Source organism: Tinamus guttatus, unplaced genomic scaffold (genome assembly GCF_059628265.1).
Source record: "Tinamus guttatus ecotype Peru unplaced genomic scaffold, ASM5962826v1 Tinamus_guttatus_pri_ptg001602l, whole genome shotgun sequence".
Taxonomy (NCBI): Eukaryota; Metazoa; Chordata; class Aves; order Tinamiformes; family Tinamidae; genus Tinamus; species Tinamus guttatus.
The window spans coordinates 2,529,931-2,545,592 of NW_028290136.1; the positions used below are offsets into that span (position 1 = coordinate 2,529,931).

At 40.6% G+C, this 15,662-nt stretch overlaps 1 protein-coding gene across 2 annotated transcripts in view; it reads right to left on the minus strand.

The window, feature by feature from the left end:
- Positions 1-9,885: 9,885 nt before the first annotated feature.
- Positions 9,886-15,662, minus strand: part of NRIP1 (nuclear receptor interacting protein 1) — a 63,278-nt gene continuing 57,501 nt past the window's right edge. For both annotated transcript variants that reach the window (XM_088539334.1, XM_088539335.1), the window contains one exon: positions 9,886-14,599. In XM_088539334.1, coding sequence (XP_088395460.1) covers positions 10,742-14,233 — 3,492 coding nt within the window. In that variant the 5' untranslated portion in view covers positions 14,234-14,599 and the 3' untranslated portion in view covers positions 9,886-10,741. The remainder of the gene's footprint in view (positions 14,600-15,662) is intronic.

Below are 15,662 nucleotides of genomic sequence, written 5' to 3' on the forward strand. Positions count from 1 at the left end.
GCTGTAGATATAAGAAATATACGGCAGATGATAAACTAGCAACATGCTAAAAATACACTGAAATCTTGAACAATGGAACTAAGCCTAAGTGAAAGAACTTTGTGCTGAGAGAAACATACTGAGGTGTAGCCCAGCTGAGAAAAAAGCACTGTTCATCAGGCTCCCACAAGCATAGTAACAATAAGGCACTTTCACTGCTGCAGGGTCTTATTTACTTGTCCAAGCTTATTAGGGGTTAGAGCTGCTATACAATTGCAAGGCTGGGGTCGGCTTTCACAGGTCCCAGGTAAAAAAACATAGGCAGGGCATTGCTTCTGTTTCAGTTACTCTCTGGCTTCAGAAGCCTTTCTTTATTCTGATTTTCTCTATTTTTTTATTCTCATTTAATTTTAAACTAGCTCATCTAATGCACCATAATTGAGTTATATTTCCAAAATATTTATCTTGCTAGTACATTTTAACCTAGCTTTACTGAAAGGCCCCAGGTGACGTGTCCAAGCAGGGGCAACAGTACAGAGTGCAATTTAAATAACAGATGCGGAAGGAGAAAACAAAAGAGACCAAACTTCTGGAGTTTACCTCCTGTTTAGTGATCCTTCACCTGCAGAGGATGTTTGTGGCAGATATTACCAGGTAGCAGTGCCACAGTGGCCCGGGATTTTCCTAGCCTGTGGGAACATTCACATTTAGGTGTTCTAAATAGTAAGGGCAAATCACATTCTATTTTTTTAACACACCAAACTATAAGACAAATACTTGCCTATCTTAAGTACATATGTGTCAAAATCTTGCCGAAACACAGAGGAGCCCTATTTGTCCATTGTTCCTTTTCTAAATGAAAAGCTTTCCTAATGAAAAGCCACAATTGACCACAATGCAAAACTGGTTTTCCCAAGCTATAACTTGGTGACAATCCCTTGCTTCTAAGTTAGACTGGCAGCACTACTAATCATGACACAAGCAGGTCCAATATCAGCGCACCTCACTGCCATTAATACTTAGCACTCCAAGTATCTTGGGTACTGAGGAGCAAAGTTCAGCCTTTCTCAGAGCAGACTTCTATTCCAAGCAGGAGGCTCCTAGTACTCTCTGGAGACATTTTGTGCATGGTGCAACTGTAGTGCCTTAAAGGCATATTTTGAAATTAAACAGCAAGCCATATTTCTCTAGTGTAAGCTCAGAAAAATGTTTATGGAAAAAAGAGAGACAGAGATGATAAGAAAACTGAAATAGCACCTTTCTTACAAAGGTGAATCAAGTTTTTGAGTGTGAAGCAGGCGTGGGAGGATAATAATGAAAAAAATCTGTTGAAATCAGTCTTTTTTTATGTAACTAGCTTTATCCTTAGACCTCTGCAAGCTTCCAAGAGTGGGATGTATTCAATACAATAGCTCCTGCCTGTTTCTGGACAGTAACTCCTTCCGCTTCTAAATTAATAACTGCAAATCTCTGCAACACAAAAACAGAACAACTCCGAGCTGTTAACATTAGCAGTAGGCGATACGCAGTGCTCTTTCTTCTTCCATCAGCAGCTGCCACTGTTTTGTTACCAGCAAGTGCAGCCGCCACCAGCTCCCGGCTCTCTGTCTGATTTGGTGCATGCGGCAGCGCTTGGCTCCCTGCGGCCTGCACCGCCGTCCTGCGCTCCCGACGGGAAACAGGCGGTGGGCCCGAATGGGAGCAGGCCACAGGCCGCCAGCTACACCGCGCTGTCCACTTAGAAAGAAGTTACTTCCTTTCTTTCATTTTTTTTACAGCCTGTTTCACACTCTGTTGTTAGAGTTGGGCTTTATGTTTTGTGTCATTTTCCAGAACTCTTAAATAGCAGATTTGGGGATAAAAAATGGCTCTGTAACATACACTCTGTTTCCTTCTGTTGCAGTAAGCAGCATTCTAGAATGAAGGAAAGATATACTGAGGCAGACAGAGTTCACATCCCCTGTTCTAGTGTACAGGCATTATATAATGCCTTGTATGGATATTTACAGTAGGAGAAGGCAGGACACAACATTGAATGGTCAATAAGTGTTACCTGAGGCAAATGCTTACTTCAAAGTATATTTTTATGTCCAAAAATACTAGATTACATTTCCTTTCCTTCCTCTGTCCTTCACAGGTGATTTGGTTTCCACATAGTCAAAAAATAAGACAACAGGACTCAAAGGAATGGAGGAGGGGGAAAGAGAGTTACAGCTACTAGCATGAGAGAGACAGGCATATTGCTACCTGCAAGGATTAGTTAAACTTCCAACTGAGGGCCTTCTTGCCCTCAGCAAGGGTGTCCAGCCCAAGCAGCCTCGGAGGTTCACAAATTCAAATGTCAAGGTTTTCCATCTATCTGCATTATTTACCACTACTATACTGCTGACTTCAAAGCTGCTTCTTCCTAAGCCCAGTGCAAAGAACTCAGTGTTTCTCTCAGGTGGTAGCTATGATGCTTTGGTTAGACATATCAAAAACCTAAGCCTACCTCAGAGTGAGCCGAACTGGCTGCATTTGACAAGGAGCTTCATCTCTACGGTAAATTTTGGGTCTCTTCTGAAGCACTGCAAAGAGGCATTAGAGTGACTTCCTGTTCCATCTTTCGCAGGACCCTATGTAAAGTTTTTCCAGGTCAGAAAATATTTAACAAACTGCTTGTTTTAGGGCAACCAACTCACACCATACTTAAACCTTGCAGTTTCTCTCTTTTAAAGTACCAGTGATGAGATTTGGATGTGGGGTCTGATCAGGCAGAACTCAGAAGACATTTTGCTGCAGCTACAAAAGCACCAACAGGCAAAGAAGCCACAGTGACAGATGGGATACCTATCCATCCCATGGCTTATTTGCAGAAGTCGCCTTTGAGGTGTGCACACAGATTTTTCAGAAGAACGATTCCTGAGCATGCAAGGGTACAGCTTCAAAGCCAGCGCCAGCTTCAGTAAAGGCTGGGGCCAGAGGACTCCTACTGATTTGCAGAATAGCCAAGTTTGCCTCAAGTACCGCACCTCGCTGAACTGGACTGAGCAAAGAGAAGCAAGAATCGCCTAACACTGCGAGGAGGGCCAGGAAGTCATTTCTGCACCTCTCCACGATACACCAAGATGCACTGAAAGCACACGCTGACTTCAATCATGGGAGCAGGATTCAAGCTTATCTAACCGGCACAGTCACAAGTCAATAACGATCATTTTGCATTCGGTTAAATTCTGAGCGGTTTAATCAGAAAAGTAATCTGGAAATAGCGACAAATCTCTTCACTCATTAAGAGCAAGCAGTCCTTAAACAGCCAAATGGAAGCGGGCTGCTGTGAGCTCACGTCAGCACATCCTCTTTCATTGGTGGCACTCAAATCCACCAGCAGAGAAGATTTTGACATGCTGAGTTTGTCCTGCTCCCTCTGAGTCACTCTGACAATCAAAAGGAAATAACAGTATTACCATCAGCTATTACCTGCATGTCTCAGCCACTGCCAGCGGGCCGTATCAAGTCCCTACACGCTTTCCCATGGGTCTCCAACGTGCCAGGCAGGTTCTAAAGAAACGTTGTTGTACACTTCAGCTGCAAAATTACTTTTCTTCCCTAGAAAATGTATAAAGCTAACCAAGAATTTTTTTTATTTGAATTGCCTTTATATATCACTGTTTTGAATTATATTCATGTGTGAAGTAGTGACTTTTATTATTACTGCAACAAATTTGCCATGCAGATAATTTTTTTTCCCAACACACAGGCCTACCACTGATTTATCATGAAATCCCACACCTTTGATGCCCACAATGTTAGTTTTACCTGGGAGCATAAGATCAAGCTGACAAATCTCATGAATGCAATTGAGAGCTATATAGGAGCTATATAGATGTGTGTATTACACATATAAATGTGTATAATATACATACACACACACACATATATTTATTATGTATATAATATTTACAACATTTTCTTTCATTTCTTTATCCAATGGCTGTTTTGTTTTGGGATATGTCATCAACATCAGATACATCTCTTGTTTTGTAAGGAACAAACCAGAGATCAAGAGGATTCTGCATCACCATAGGCCTGTCTGTAGAGTTCACTGCCAGTTTGTGGCACTTCTGAGCAAGCTTAGCCCGAATCACTAGGCAAATGTTGTTAACGTTCACTTGGAGTGAAATGTTTCTTGAAATATTTACACCCATTCAACAGTCTCGTCACTCTAAAGACTGTTTCGCATACCATACGCTCACTCCAAAGGACTATTTGTTTCTGGTAGACACAAATCAAGTTTTCCTTGGTGTTACAATACATCCTGAATAAACATATTGAAGCCTGAATTCTCGCTGAGTAGTAAACCAAAAAACTGGATGAAACTCAGATGCCCCCGATAAACTGCCCTGACATCATCACCCGAGAAATGAATTTACTGTTGCTTTTGCTTAGTTGGTAGAATCAAAGGAGCCATGTTGGGGGGAAGGGTGTAGTGATTTTCAAACTACATCATTAGAAGACCAGGTTGGCTCTGTAGGCACACAGCATTTTTACAGGGCTCTGTTTTGGCTTAGCCAGTCAACCCTGAAACCAGCTGCAGGTCTTAGTTAAAGAGAAAAGAGGCTGAGCAGAAAGAGGGCACAAGAGCCTTTTCCCTCCGAAGTGTGGTAGCATTATACTTTAAGGCATATACTTTAAGACAACGACATATCCAAAGAGATCCTACAGACAGCTGGTCTCTAAATCACACACCAGATACTTGCCAACTCAATTTAGCATAGCAGCTACAGAAACAGTCAAAATGCTCGGTTACATGTATTACGAAAATCTACCTGAAATCTACAGAGCTGGGATGATGGCTTTCCAATTAACGTTATGAATTTCAATGTACACTTTCCAGAAAGCTTCCCAAGAGCCCCACGAATACATATTTATTGTTGACTAAAGAGATCAGAGAGAAAACATGGGATAATTCCTGAAAACAGCTGTAGTATTACCCAGGATTGACATGTTCCCGTTATTTGCTTGGAACTGCACAGCTCCAGACACACTTTGTCTATGCATCTGTGAAATACAAATTCTCTGGTAAAATGCAAATTGCACTAATGCTGTAATCCAGTTTAAGAGCACCAAAATGCAAGTGCACTGTTCAATCTTTGTCTAGTGTTCATGGGCAAACTGAGTTCATTTTTCCATGTGTTTGCTTAAGAACACAACTGTAAAGTCCTCCCTGTGACATGGGCCAACTTATTTTTTAATATGAAAACACGCCTCTCTTGCTGAAAGATAATACTGCACAGAGATCCTGAAAATGTTTCAACATTTGTTTAAAACAAGTCTCATGGGAATATTCTTATCTAAAAATTTCCAGTTTATGACTAATGATGTCAAGTAAGTAAAGAGAACGCTATCTAATACATAATAAAGTGCCTTATAAAGTAACAGTGCTAATCTGATTTAGCTTGTTTTATTTCCAGCTCTATGACTCTCATTTTTCATTTTGTATTCTTTGTTGAAATATATATAGTGTCTGCAAATCCCTTATTTTTGTCATAGATTTGTATTAACAGCACTCAGAGCCTGCTAACACTCCAATAATAAAAAGTACCCATGAAATAAAACAGATTTAAAAACCATCAAGACAATGCATTTTTCTCATTTATTCAAATCTTCTGCAGGAAGTAAACACTGAAAGATTTAAAAAAACTTCACACTGCAGTATGTACAGTTTTGTGACATCACATGAGGAAATTAACTTCTAATTAAAAAAAAAAGAGAGACCAGTTAGATTAATTATTGAAAACACATCACAATGAATTTGGTTGTTGTAAATCCCCAAAATCTTATGTATGGCAATGAAAATCAATATTCATTTGTTTTACAATGATGGAATAATCCTGATACAATATTTCAGTTATGCAAAGTGGAATCCTGAACTTCTTTGACTGATTATAGTTGTATGGATTCTTCATGTTTTAAAAGTAGTTTTGAGTTTTTTTTCCCATACCCTTTTGATTTGAAGCACATTCTTTCACAAAGCTAAAATACCACAGCAGAAGTCATGTCCAGAAGTGGAATACTGTTGTGTTTTGAACTGACCTGACTTGTTAAGACATTTTTGCCAACGCACAGATGCACAGGGTCCCCCATGCACTTTTCATGCAGCAGGTAATCACAACTTTAAATAAAAGTATTTTTCTATACATTCTTCCAGACTTGCAACTGTATACATACATGCAAAAGTTTTTAAACCTATGTGATCATATTTACACTTATACATGGAATATACATAACAAAAAAAAAGATTAAAAGGTTTTTTTTCCTTTGCATTAGAACAATACAAAATATGTATTTTCATTAAGGAAACCACTATTTACATCACCTTTTAAAAACCAATTTCAACATATTATAGGTGTAACAAGTCGATATATTTACATTATATATAAATATATATAATATATACTTACCAGCTTACTCCTCTGTAAGATGTGGCAGAGAACAAACTGGTAATATCATGTCACTGACGTCAATGAGAGCTGTAATACTTTCACCAACATTTAACAGGGAAAATTTAAACCATTCATTTCTTTCTTTTAAAAACATTTGTAAATTAAACATTTAAAAACATTACTAAGAAGAAATGGATAAAAAAAGTGAAAGTTATGGCTGAATTCCCTTTTGAACTTGCAATGCTTATTGACTTCTCAAACTGCACTGATGGGTTGGCCAGTATCAGTAGAGAAGTCTTCTGGCAAAACAGCTTTGATTCTGTGGTCATGTATTTCTTCCCTCTTATTTCCTCAGTTTTGGCAGAGGAGATGCTAGAAACTGCCCAGCTAGCTCAGCTCCATATACTCTGGGGAAAACAAAAGATAGGCCTGTGTGACAATTACAAGCCAACGCTCAAATCTGCCTCCCTTGGGCGCTACACCAAGAGGGTAGCAGAGGCAACCCAAGTGTCCGTATGGATGTGAACTGCAACGAGGCACAGGACACTTCACAACACGGCTGCTGCTGCCGCGACTATTCTGCTAGGGAGGTTAAAGCCAGATCAGATGCAAGGCCGCAAGGCCAGCAAGGCTGCAAGGCCCAAGGGGCCCAAGGCCCCAGGGGCGGCAACTGCATCTTTAAAGGTGGTGTAGGGACATCCTTAACTCGGTCTTTCACTGCTCCCTGAGAAGGAGGCAGCTTCCCACTCCAACAGCAGCGCGGGCCCCTCCTCTGCCTCATGGCTCTCCTGGCGGTGATGCTGAACAGCAGCCCTGAGCCGTGCTATGCCTCTCGCCCACACAGCTCCACTGCTGCCTAGTCACACATCCTAGCACGGTGTCTGCTCGAGTCTCGAGTCTAACGGCCCAGCGGAAACCTCAGCCTCCTGTTTTAGCCTGCCTTATCTCTGCCTGATTTCTTGTAGCATCAGAGGAGGCGTCCTGGGGACAGCTGAACTGCATTGGCTCCTAGGAGTAAATGTCGACTGAACCAAGGGGCAGGTGGCACTCTGCACCTCGGTTTGTCACTCGTCCTACAGGGGCTGTGGGAGTGGAAGATCTTTGGGTTGCTTGGGTCAATGTGGCCTGCCCAAGTAGTCCTTCTGCTGGTACAGCACATCCAGCTGTTCCAACACCTCCCTTTTCCCATGGGACAACTGAGAAGGACAACTCCCCAAGGAAAATGATGATGGTGTCTTCCTGCTTATCTGGGCTACAGAATAATAGCAATCAAAACTAACAAAAATGAAATCCCTCAGGTTTAAAATTGTGGATAGGGCTGACTCAGAGAGCACTCTCTTTGCTAGGGAGGAGTAGCATGAGTGATACTGGAGAATGCAGCACAGAGGAGAGTTGTCACCCTCAGTGGCTGACTGAAGAGCATCAGGTCAGCATGTCTACCTCTCAAGGGCCTTACTCTACCATGTTACACGCGGCTTGAGATTGCCAGGTCTTCATCAGGAATTGAGATTCTTCTATGAACAGCATGTCCAGAAAGTAAATTTTTGTATAATTTTTTTTTACACTTTACTGACGTCCGTGAGAATGGCAATACTCTTTTTTTTTTTATTAACATCACCTATGAGGAAAGCTAAACCAATAAAACTGTTTGGCAATTAACATTTTAACTTAAATGTTTTATAAAGCTTTAAAAACTAAATGTTCCAAAGTATTTATTATAACAATAGACTGCCACAGAATAAATACATAGATAAGTACACTCCTGGGACTCCGGTATTACTTTCTGTTAGGTTAGTTAGACAATGTTCCCTGCTCTTCAGATGAATTTTGTTTTGCTGAAAAGTTTTCCAAATACATTATCTCACACCATTTCATGCTGCTTTTTCTGTGGAGACCTTCTAGTAAATTTATAGCTACGTATTTAGTCTGGGGACCATCTATTATTCTATATTGCATATATTTCCTAACTATATACATGTTGTTTCAAAAAAATAATCAATTAAGACCTTTAAGAGACATTTAACGGATGGAACAAATACCATCTTTTTTAATATTTATGTTGGGTTGACTCATATAAAAAGAATTCATTTCCACTGTCAATCTAAAATATACTTTATCTTGTTAATGATTATTCTATGACACATTTGAATTGTCATTGGGCCACTTATAAATGCAAATATTAAAGACAAACAAAATTTTATTTTTATATTATACTTCCAACAATGACATTTAAAATGACATTAAATTTGTGTGAAGGTTTTAAAATATAAATCTTCTTTGTACAGCCCATTAATATATTACGCTTCACCCAAATAACATAAAAATATATCTTTAAATTGCTCTGTTATTTCTCATATAAACCTAGGGGAATGTTTTATATTAGATACTGCCAAATGTTTGTGTTCCCTAGAAGAACGTATCCCCTGGGGGGATAAAGCAGAATAGTGGTGCATTTGCCAGCTGGCACCCGGGATAAGTCCCTTTCAGAGGGACTGCACTAGAAAGGCTGCAAGCCGATTCTGGACTCGGAGCAGGGACAAGAAGGGAAGAAACAGCCTGCTCTGACTAGCGACTAGGGAAAAGGGTCTGTGAAATGAAACCAGAGAGAAAAAAAGAGCAAAATGCCCCATCGGTCCTCTCTCCTATGCCACCTGAGATGTGCAGAAACAGCAAAGTTCTGTCACGCCATCGGTGCTCAGTTGTGAAAATAATCAAAATTAAAAAGAGAGAATGCATCTGCACAAACTAAATACTGAACTGTTTTCTGATAACAGTGGGGATTATAGGTTAAGTCTGCACAGAACATACTTTTGGGGGGCTATATCAAAATGCAGCAAACCTTACAGTTACTAATAATGGGTATAATTTAAAGGAGCTTGATTTTGTTTTCCCCCTGCCCCGGGAGAATTAAGGGCTCCATGTGGACCTCATGGAAAGTGGAGCTGTGAGGATCTCTTCACTCAGCAATTCTTTTATGGTGCATCAGTTTTCACTGCAATATTCAGTTACTTCTAACTCAGACTGATCCTGCCAGATGTTACACATCACAGCACAGGTGGGGATCAAGGAAAAGGGCAAAGGGAGAGATTTGTGAGACATATTCCACTACCCCTTACAGAACATGAAAAAAACCCACAATTTTACCCTCAAAAAAAAATATTCTATAAGCAAATTTCCTGCGATTAGAGGGTAGTGCATTAAGCAGTGTATCAGCTGTTGGGTAGGTAATGAATATTGGCTTGTTTCCCCTAGGAAATGGATTGTTTCCCCTAGTTGTAGAGAGAAGCCAACGCATTTTTCAGTAAAATCCTAGTCTGTAGTCGAGCGGAAGTCAGATGCAGCACTTGAGTGCAGCTGATACTCTTCTGCAAAGGACGCAAGATGGTACTAAGCAAACAGCTCGCATTATCTGGTTCATAACTTTCCACCATTTTCCTCACTAAATCAATGACAGGCTTTTTCAGTGCTCCAAGAGACATTTTGACGTTCCCCTTTTAAGCTGGGAAGGGACAGGAATGCACCAACAGAAGACTCATGCGGTACTTGCAGAGTATATGAAAATCTACTGTTTATATAAAAATCTAGGAAAAGGTTTTAATCATAACTAAGAACTTACAACTACAGCTAAGGATTGTGAGGATGGCATTTCTCAAAGTGAGGAGGAAGAAAAAAAGTAGATGTTACACCACTATTCTGGAAGGACCACAAACAAGATTTAAAAATAACAATAAAAATTTGGAAGCACTAAAAATTACATTTCAGTGCATTTCAATTATTAACACTGACATAGGTCTTCTAATATGATGAGCTAATACCTTGGACGTACTGCTCCATTTCTTAAAAGTTATTCTTAAAATTTCACAAAACATATTAAACATTCAAAAAAAGTACACTGTCTCTATGCTTAGGCTTCCCAAAAAAAGGATTATTTTACAGGGGAGGGAGGAAACGCAGCATTACCACCACCCAGGCTGTACGCTTATACTTTATGTTATGCCAAGGACTTGCAAATCCAAGTAAGACTCTGATTCAAGAGTGCCCATAACTTAATCTGGTGCATACAGAAATGTCTCATACAAATTACAACCTTTCTAGTTTCCTTGTGACAATCTATTATAAAGCAGTTTTTATCTACATGTATTTTAAATAACATCACCAGAAAAATAAAAAGTTTATCAAATGAAAACGTTTCAATTAGACCATGCTCTTCTCAAATCATGCTCAATTTATACAGTATTCAAGTTCGTACTCATTTTTATTATTTTTTTTCTTTTTCTTTCTTTTTTTTTTTTAACAAAGATTCAAAACCACCGATTGTAAACTCATTGGGAGGCTGTATTTTATTCTGGCTCTTTTTTGATTGTTAGCACTTTTTCCAAAAGTCCATGCACTTCTCCATTCACACCATGCTGATGAGAGGCCTTGTGCCCCATATGGCTGTTGTAAGGGCTTCGTAAGCTGTTGAAAGGACTTTTAAGCTCCGCATCAGATGTTAGCTCCTCTTTGATTGTAACACGGGCTGTGCTATCAGCAAATGAAGGCTCATTCCAAATGTCTTTGTCATGTGCTTCTTGGCTACTGACAGAGTTGCCACCTTTCTGTAACATGTAATACAATATTGGGTTGGTTTTGGTCAGTCTCGGAGATTCTTTTTCGTAATCGTTCTTGTCCATACCTGTGATGACCCATCTGATGGGTCCTTTTTCACTGGGCATGGGACACACACCAAACTGGTCGGATTCAGGTCTAGACACTGTACTCCCCAAATGTTCAGGGAAGGGGGAACTGGCAGGACTTTTTACCGCTACCGGATACTGAAATGTTCTGTGATCTACACAACTGCTCTGTTGCACAGGACTTCCCATCAGTGCATTTACTGAAGAAATGCTGAATTCAGGTTTATTAACAGTTGCATTGCTTTTGTTTCCTTTTTTCTTGCCCTCAGTTAGTATGTTATTCCTATGTTGTGACAGATCTCGCTCACAGTTTTCTGACAGAAGCAGCTGTTTCAACACATTAAAGCCTTTACTATCTCTAGACCAACTCCTATTTTCACTTTCACTATTTGAACCATGACCTGCAGCATACTTAAATTCAGCATCACTTCTGTTGAATTTCAGTTCCTGCTGGTTAAGCAAAGGCCCATAGAGCGCCTCTGTCGGGGAAACGTGATTGCTGGCAGCATCAGACACATTACTTTTCATCCTTTTTAGTGGACTTTCTGAAGGCTCAGCATGAAGTTTCCTCTTCTTCGGTACTGTGCAAAGACTCTTTGATTCAAGATGTGCCAGCTCACTGTTTCGGTGACTTCTGTCCAGCTCCTCTGCAGGGTAACTATCCTGGTTCTGTCTCAGCAATTTACTTAGCAGGCCATTTTTGGAAAAAGAGAAATCTTGAGGTGAAAGAGGCTCAGATTTTAAGTCCTCAGATGCTGGAGAGGCAACGGTGTTTCTCTGCAGTGAATGAGCATATCCTTGAAATTTGTTACCCTTGCACTCTCGTATTTGTTGTGCATTTGAATTGTAAGGAGCATTTGGTTCTTCAGGAGGTTCAGTTTTTATTTTCACTGTCAGTATTTGTTCATTCAGAGCCTTGTCCACCTGTTCTTGAGAACTTCCGTCTTTTAAAAGCACCTTCTCTTTCTTTTCGCTTTTACCTTTATTTGGAGTGCCCAGAAGCAGCTGAAGGACAGTGCGCCTTTCAAGGAGATTTTCTATTTCCGAACCTGGGAGTCCTTGTTCAGAGGGTGCAGGCTGACAACTGAATATTTTGTTGTTTTCTTCATGCGCGCTCAGTTTATTTGGAAGCAGAGGGCTGTTCAATCTATCAATCAAGCCCACAGGTTTCTCCGTGCTCACGGCCAGCAGCTGCTTGCTGCCTCTTTGCTCCTCGCCTGCCATGGATGTCTGCATTCCGCACTGGGCGAGATTCTGCAGCAGCTTGCTGGCACTGAAAGCAGAGGAGTTCTGGGGGCTGTCATTTCGGCTCAGCTTGGCTCCTTGGATTTCTTTGCTTTTAGAGAGGTCTATCAAATGTTTGGATGCGGGATTCACCAGCCTATCTGGCTGGATGCTGCAGGCGTATGGTGGCGAGCTGCGCTTCATGGCCAGAAAAGACTGATGGGAGAGATTTATAGGAGAGTCTGCTTTAGTAGAAGCAAGCAGAGGCGGAGTGCTTAATGGAGTCATGCGGTTTGCACTGGGACTGTCAGTAACAGGAGTCCTTTTACCGGTCTGTACAGTGAATTTTGCCACATCAGCTGCACTGTGTGGTCCCTGAGGGTCGTTACATTTGTCTACCTTTTCCTCGCTCTTATGGCCAAGTAATAACTGAAGCAGTGTTACTTTCTGATGGGGATTCAACTTAGAAGCCTTCGGAGTGTCTTTGTCTTCCTTGTTCTCTGGACAAGGAATTTTTGGATCCCAGTTATGAAGCAAGGATTGAGTCAGGTTATCCAGAGATGCAGATGGACCCACATCTGGTTTGTCTGTCCTCTGTTTAAAAGATAAGTCTATAGGAAGACAGTTAGAATGGGAGCTTTCGTCATCGCTGCTGTCATCTTCTGTAAAACTCGGATTGTTGTCTGAATACTCATCAACAGTCGTTGGCGTGCTGCTCTCTTCAAAAATGCTGGCTCTCTCACTGTGTTCATGCCCTCTTGCTTGTTTGGGGGTGTTCTGGCTTTTCAGGAGATGCAAGAGCAAGCTGTTGCTGGGAGAGGTTTTCAAGTTACTTCTTTCCGAAGTACTTTTGTATCCCACACTTTTGGGAGGTGAAGGCATCATTCCCGCTGAGCTCTGAAATGGGGGCATATTGCTGTTGCTAGACACTGTTTTGGCTGATGATCTTGTTTGACCATTCAGATGGCTTGTCATTCCTTTTGATACACTGAATTGGCCAGCATCTTTCTGGGCACTTTTTTGTAACCTGGCCATAGCTGCGAGTCTCTCACTTGCTATTTGATTTGCATTTTGTGCTTTTAAAGCATGTTCCCTGGAGTACTGCTGCAAATGAGCTTCGCTTGAGAGCAGCAAAGCTAGCTGGCTGCATGCTACACTGGGCTTAGGTGAAGCTGCAGGACTGGATCGTTTCTCCACCATGCTTGCAACAGCCTGTAATCTTGCAGCACATGACAGTGGCTCATTTACCACTTTAGGTCCACTCTGCACTGCATGAGGAGATTCTACAAACCTCTCTTTAGGAAGGTTCTTTGTTATGTCAGGCAGACTGTTGTCCAGCTTCTGGTCTTTTGCTTTGCTCTTCTTCAGCAGAGTCTTCAGGTGACTGGATGCAACTCCATAACACCTTAGATCTTTCTCCACTTGTAACGAATCATGGCTAAGGGAATACCCTTGCTCCTTAAGGCTCTGCCTAATCTGTTGTGACAGAGCAACACTCTGCAGCCTAGAGCTGAATGACTGAAGCAAAGAGGCAAGTAATGTGCTATCCTGTTTGCCTTTAGGCACATTTTCAACCATGCCAGCTAACAAAGCTTCCTTCTTCCCATTTAAATCCACAATGGAATCAGACAACCGCCTTCTCTTTGCTGCATTCCAGTCTTCAGAAGACTGTAACAGTCTTGCTTTTTTGAGATGCAGCATGCCAGATCCCTGATACGTATTTGTGTTAAGAACTTGACCATTACTTTGACAGCTGGGAAATATATTTCCAGAAAGCTTAAAGTTTTGATCCTCTCCACTATGCCCAGTGGACTTTTTGTCGACGGCAGTACCTGAGCCTCCTGCTGCTTGATGCATTAGTAATCCCTCTAGGTAAGTTAGAACAACAGAATCCTGGTGCATCTCAGAGCCAAGCTCTTCTCCATGAGTCATGTTCAATAAGAGTATCCAAGAGGGCTCTGTTTCTAATCACTTCAAAGACTAGATTGCTTTAGCTCAACTGAGATGCAGAATTAATAAATAACATGTAGAAGTCTATAGCTTTTTTTTCACAACCTGAAACAATGCAAAATGTTATATTCAAAGCAGGCTTCTTCCAGCAAATATTGTTTGATGAAAAAAAATTCAACTGTATCGCTCTGTTGATATAGAGAACATTTATGAAAGATGTCTAGGAGGAGTACTCAGAACATGGTTCCAAGGTAATAAAGTTCCACTAAATATTTCTCGTCTTCACCTTTGTCCAGGAAACCAGCCTTTCTTTCATCTTTTTCCATCTCCATCAAGCACATAATTTCCCTAAATAAAAAACAAACAGAAAAAAGTGGTCATGAAAGAAGATTTAGGGTAAGATTTACAGAAATTGCATACGGTATTTTGAATATATTTTCTTAGACAAGGAATTTTCTGATTTTCTTTGGATTCAGGACATATAAGAAAAAATATTCCAGATGAAATTAAAAAGAGTGATGCAAATAGCTCACTGAAAACAATTAGAAGAACTTGATGAAAATGATTAAGACAGAAAATTTTATAAAAAAACTTAACCCAAAGTAAACTATCATAAGGATAGGTCCCATAAGGGTTTATTGCCTCTCTCTACTCTACAGTGCAAAACGAGGAACAGCAACCATGAATGGAAAATCTCAAAGCAGTTCAAAAATTGCTCAAAGTGTTCCCTGCTTTACATCTCCTCCCCCCCCCCGCAGAATTAGCAGTTATATTGGATTTTACTTGACAGTTGCATCGACCTTTCTACTTATTGCACAAATACACAGGGCATGAAGATTGCCACTGTAAAAGAGAATTAATAAAGATGTGCATAAAGTCAGTGTTTAGGTTTATACTGAACCTGTTGCAAGCATCAGTAGATATAGCCTTATTTTTGTTTGATAGGTAGATGACATGCCTAAAAGTAGAAACAAGTAAATCCTACTGCCCAGGACTAACCAGTAATGCAAAATCTAGACCATTGGCACAACAGGAGGAAAAACTGTTATTCTTACAACTCCCAAATACCGTAAGCCATTAGAAAGGACATGTAATGGAAAGACAGTAAAGACTGCTTATGAGGGCATTCCTGGTAGATCTTTATGTGAGGACTTTGACTTCTGCATTTTTTCCATGTATGACATGTAAAACAGCGCAACAAAAACCATTCACAGTTATTTCCAAAGTAGTTCTCTTGCAGAGCATGTCTATTCAATACTTCCTTGGATGAGGCTGTAGACTGTAAAAAAATCTATTTTTAAAAAGGACAACAATGGCACTTTTACCACAGGCACGTCAGATGCATCTCTTATTTGTATTACACTTGTCAATGACAGCATGAACACAGTTCAGATAGACAACACAGTTCAAT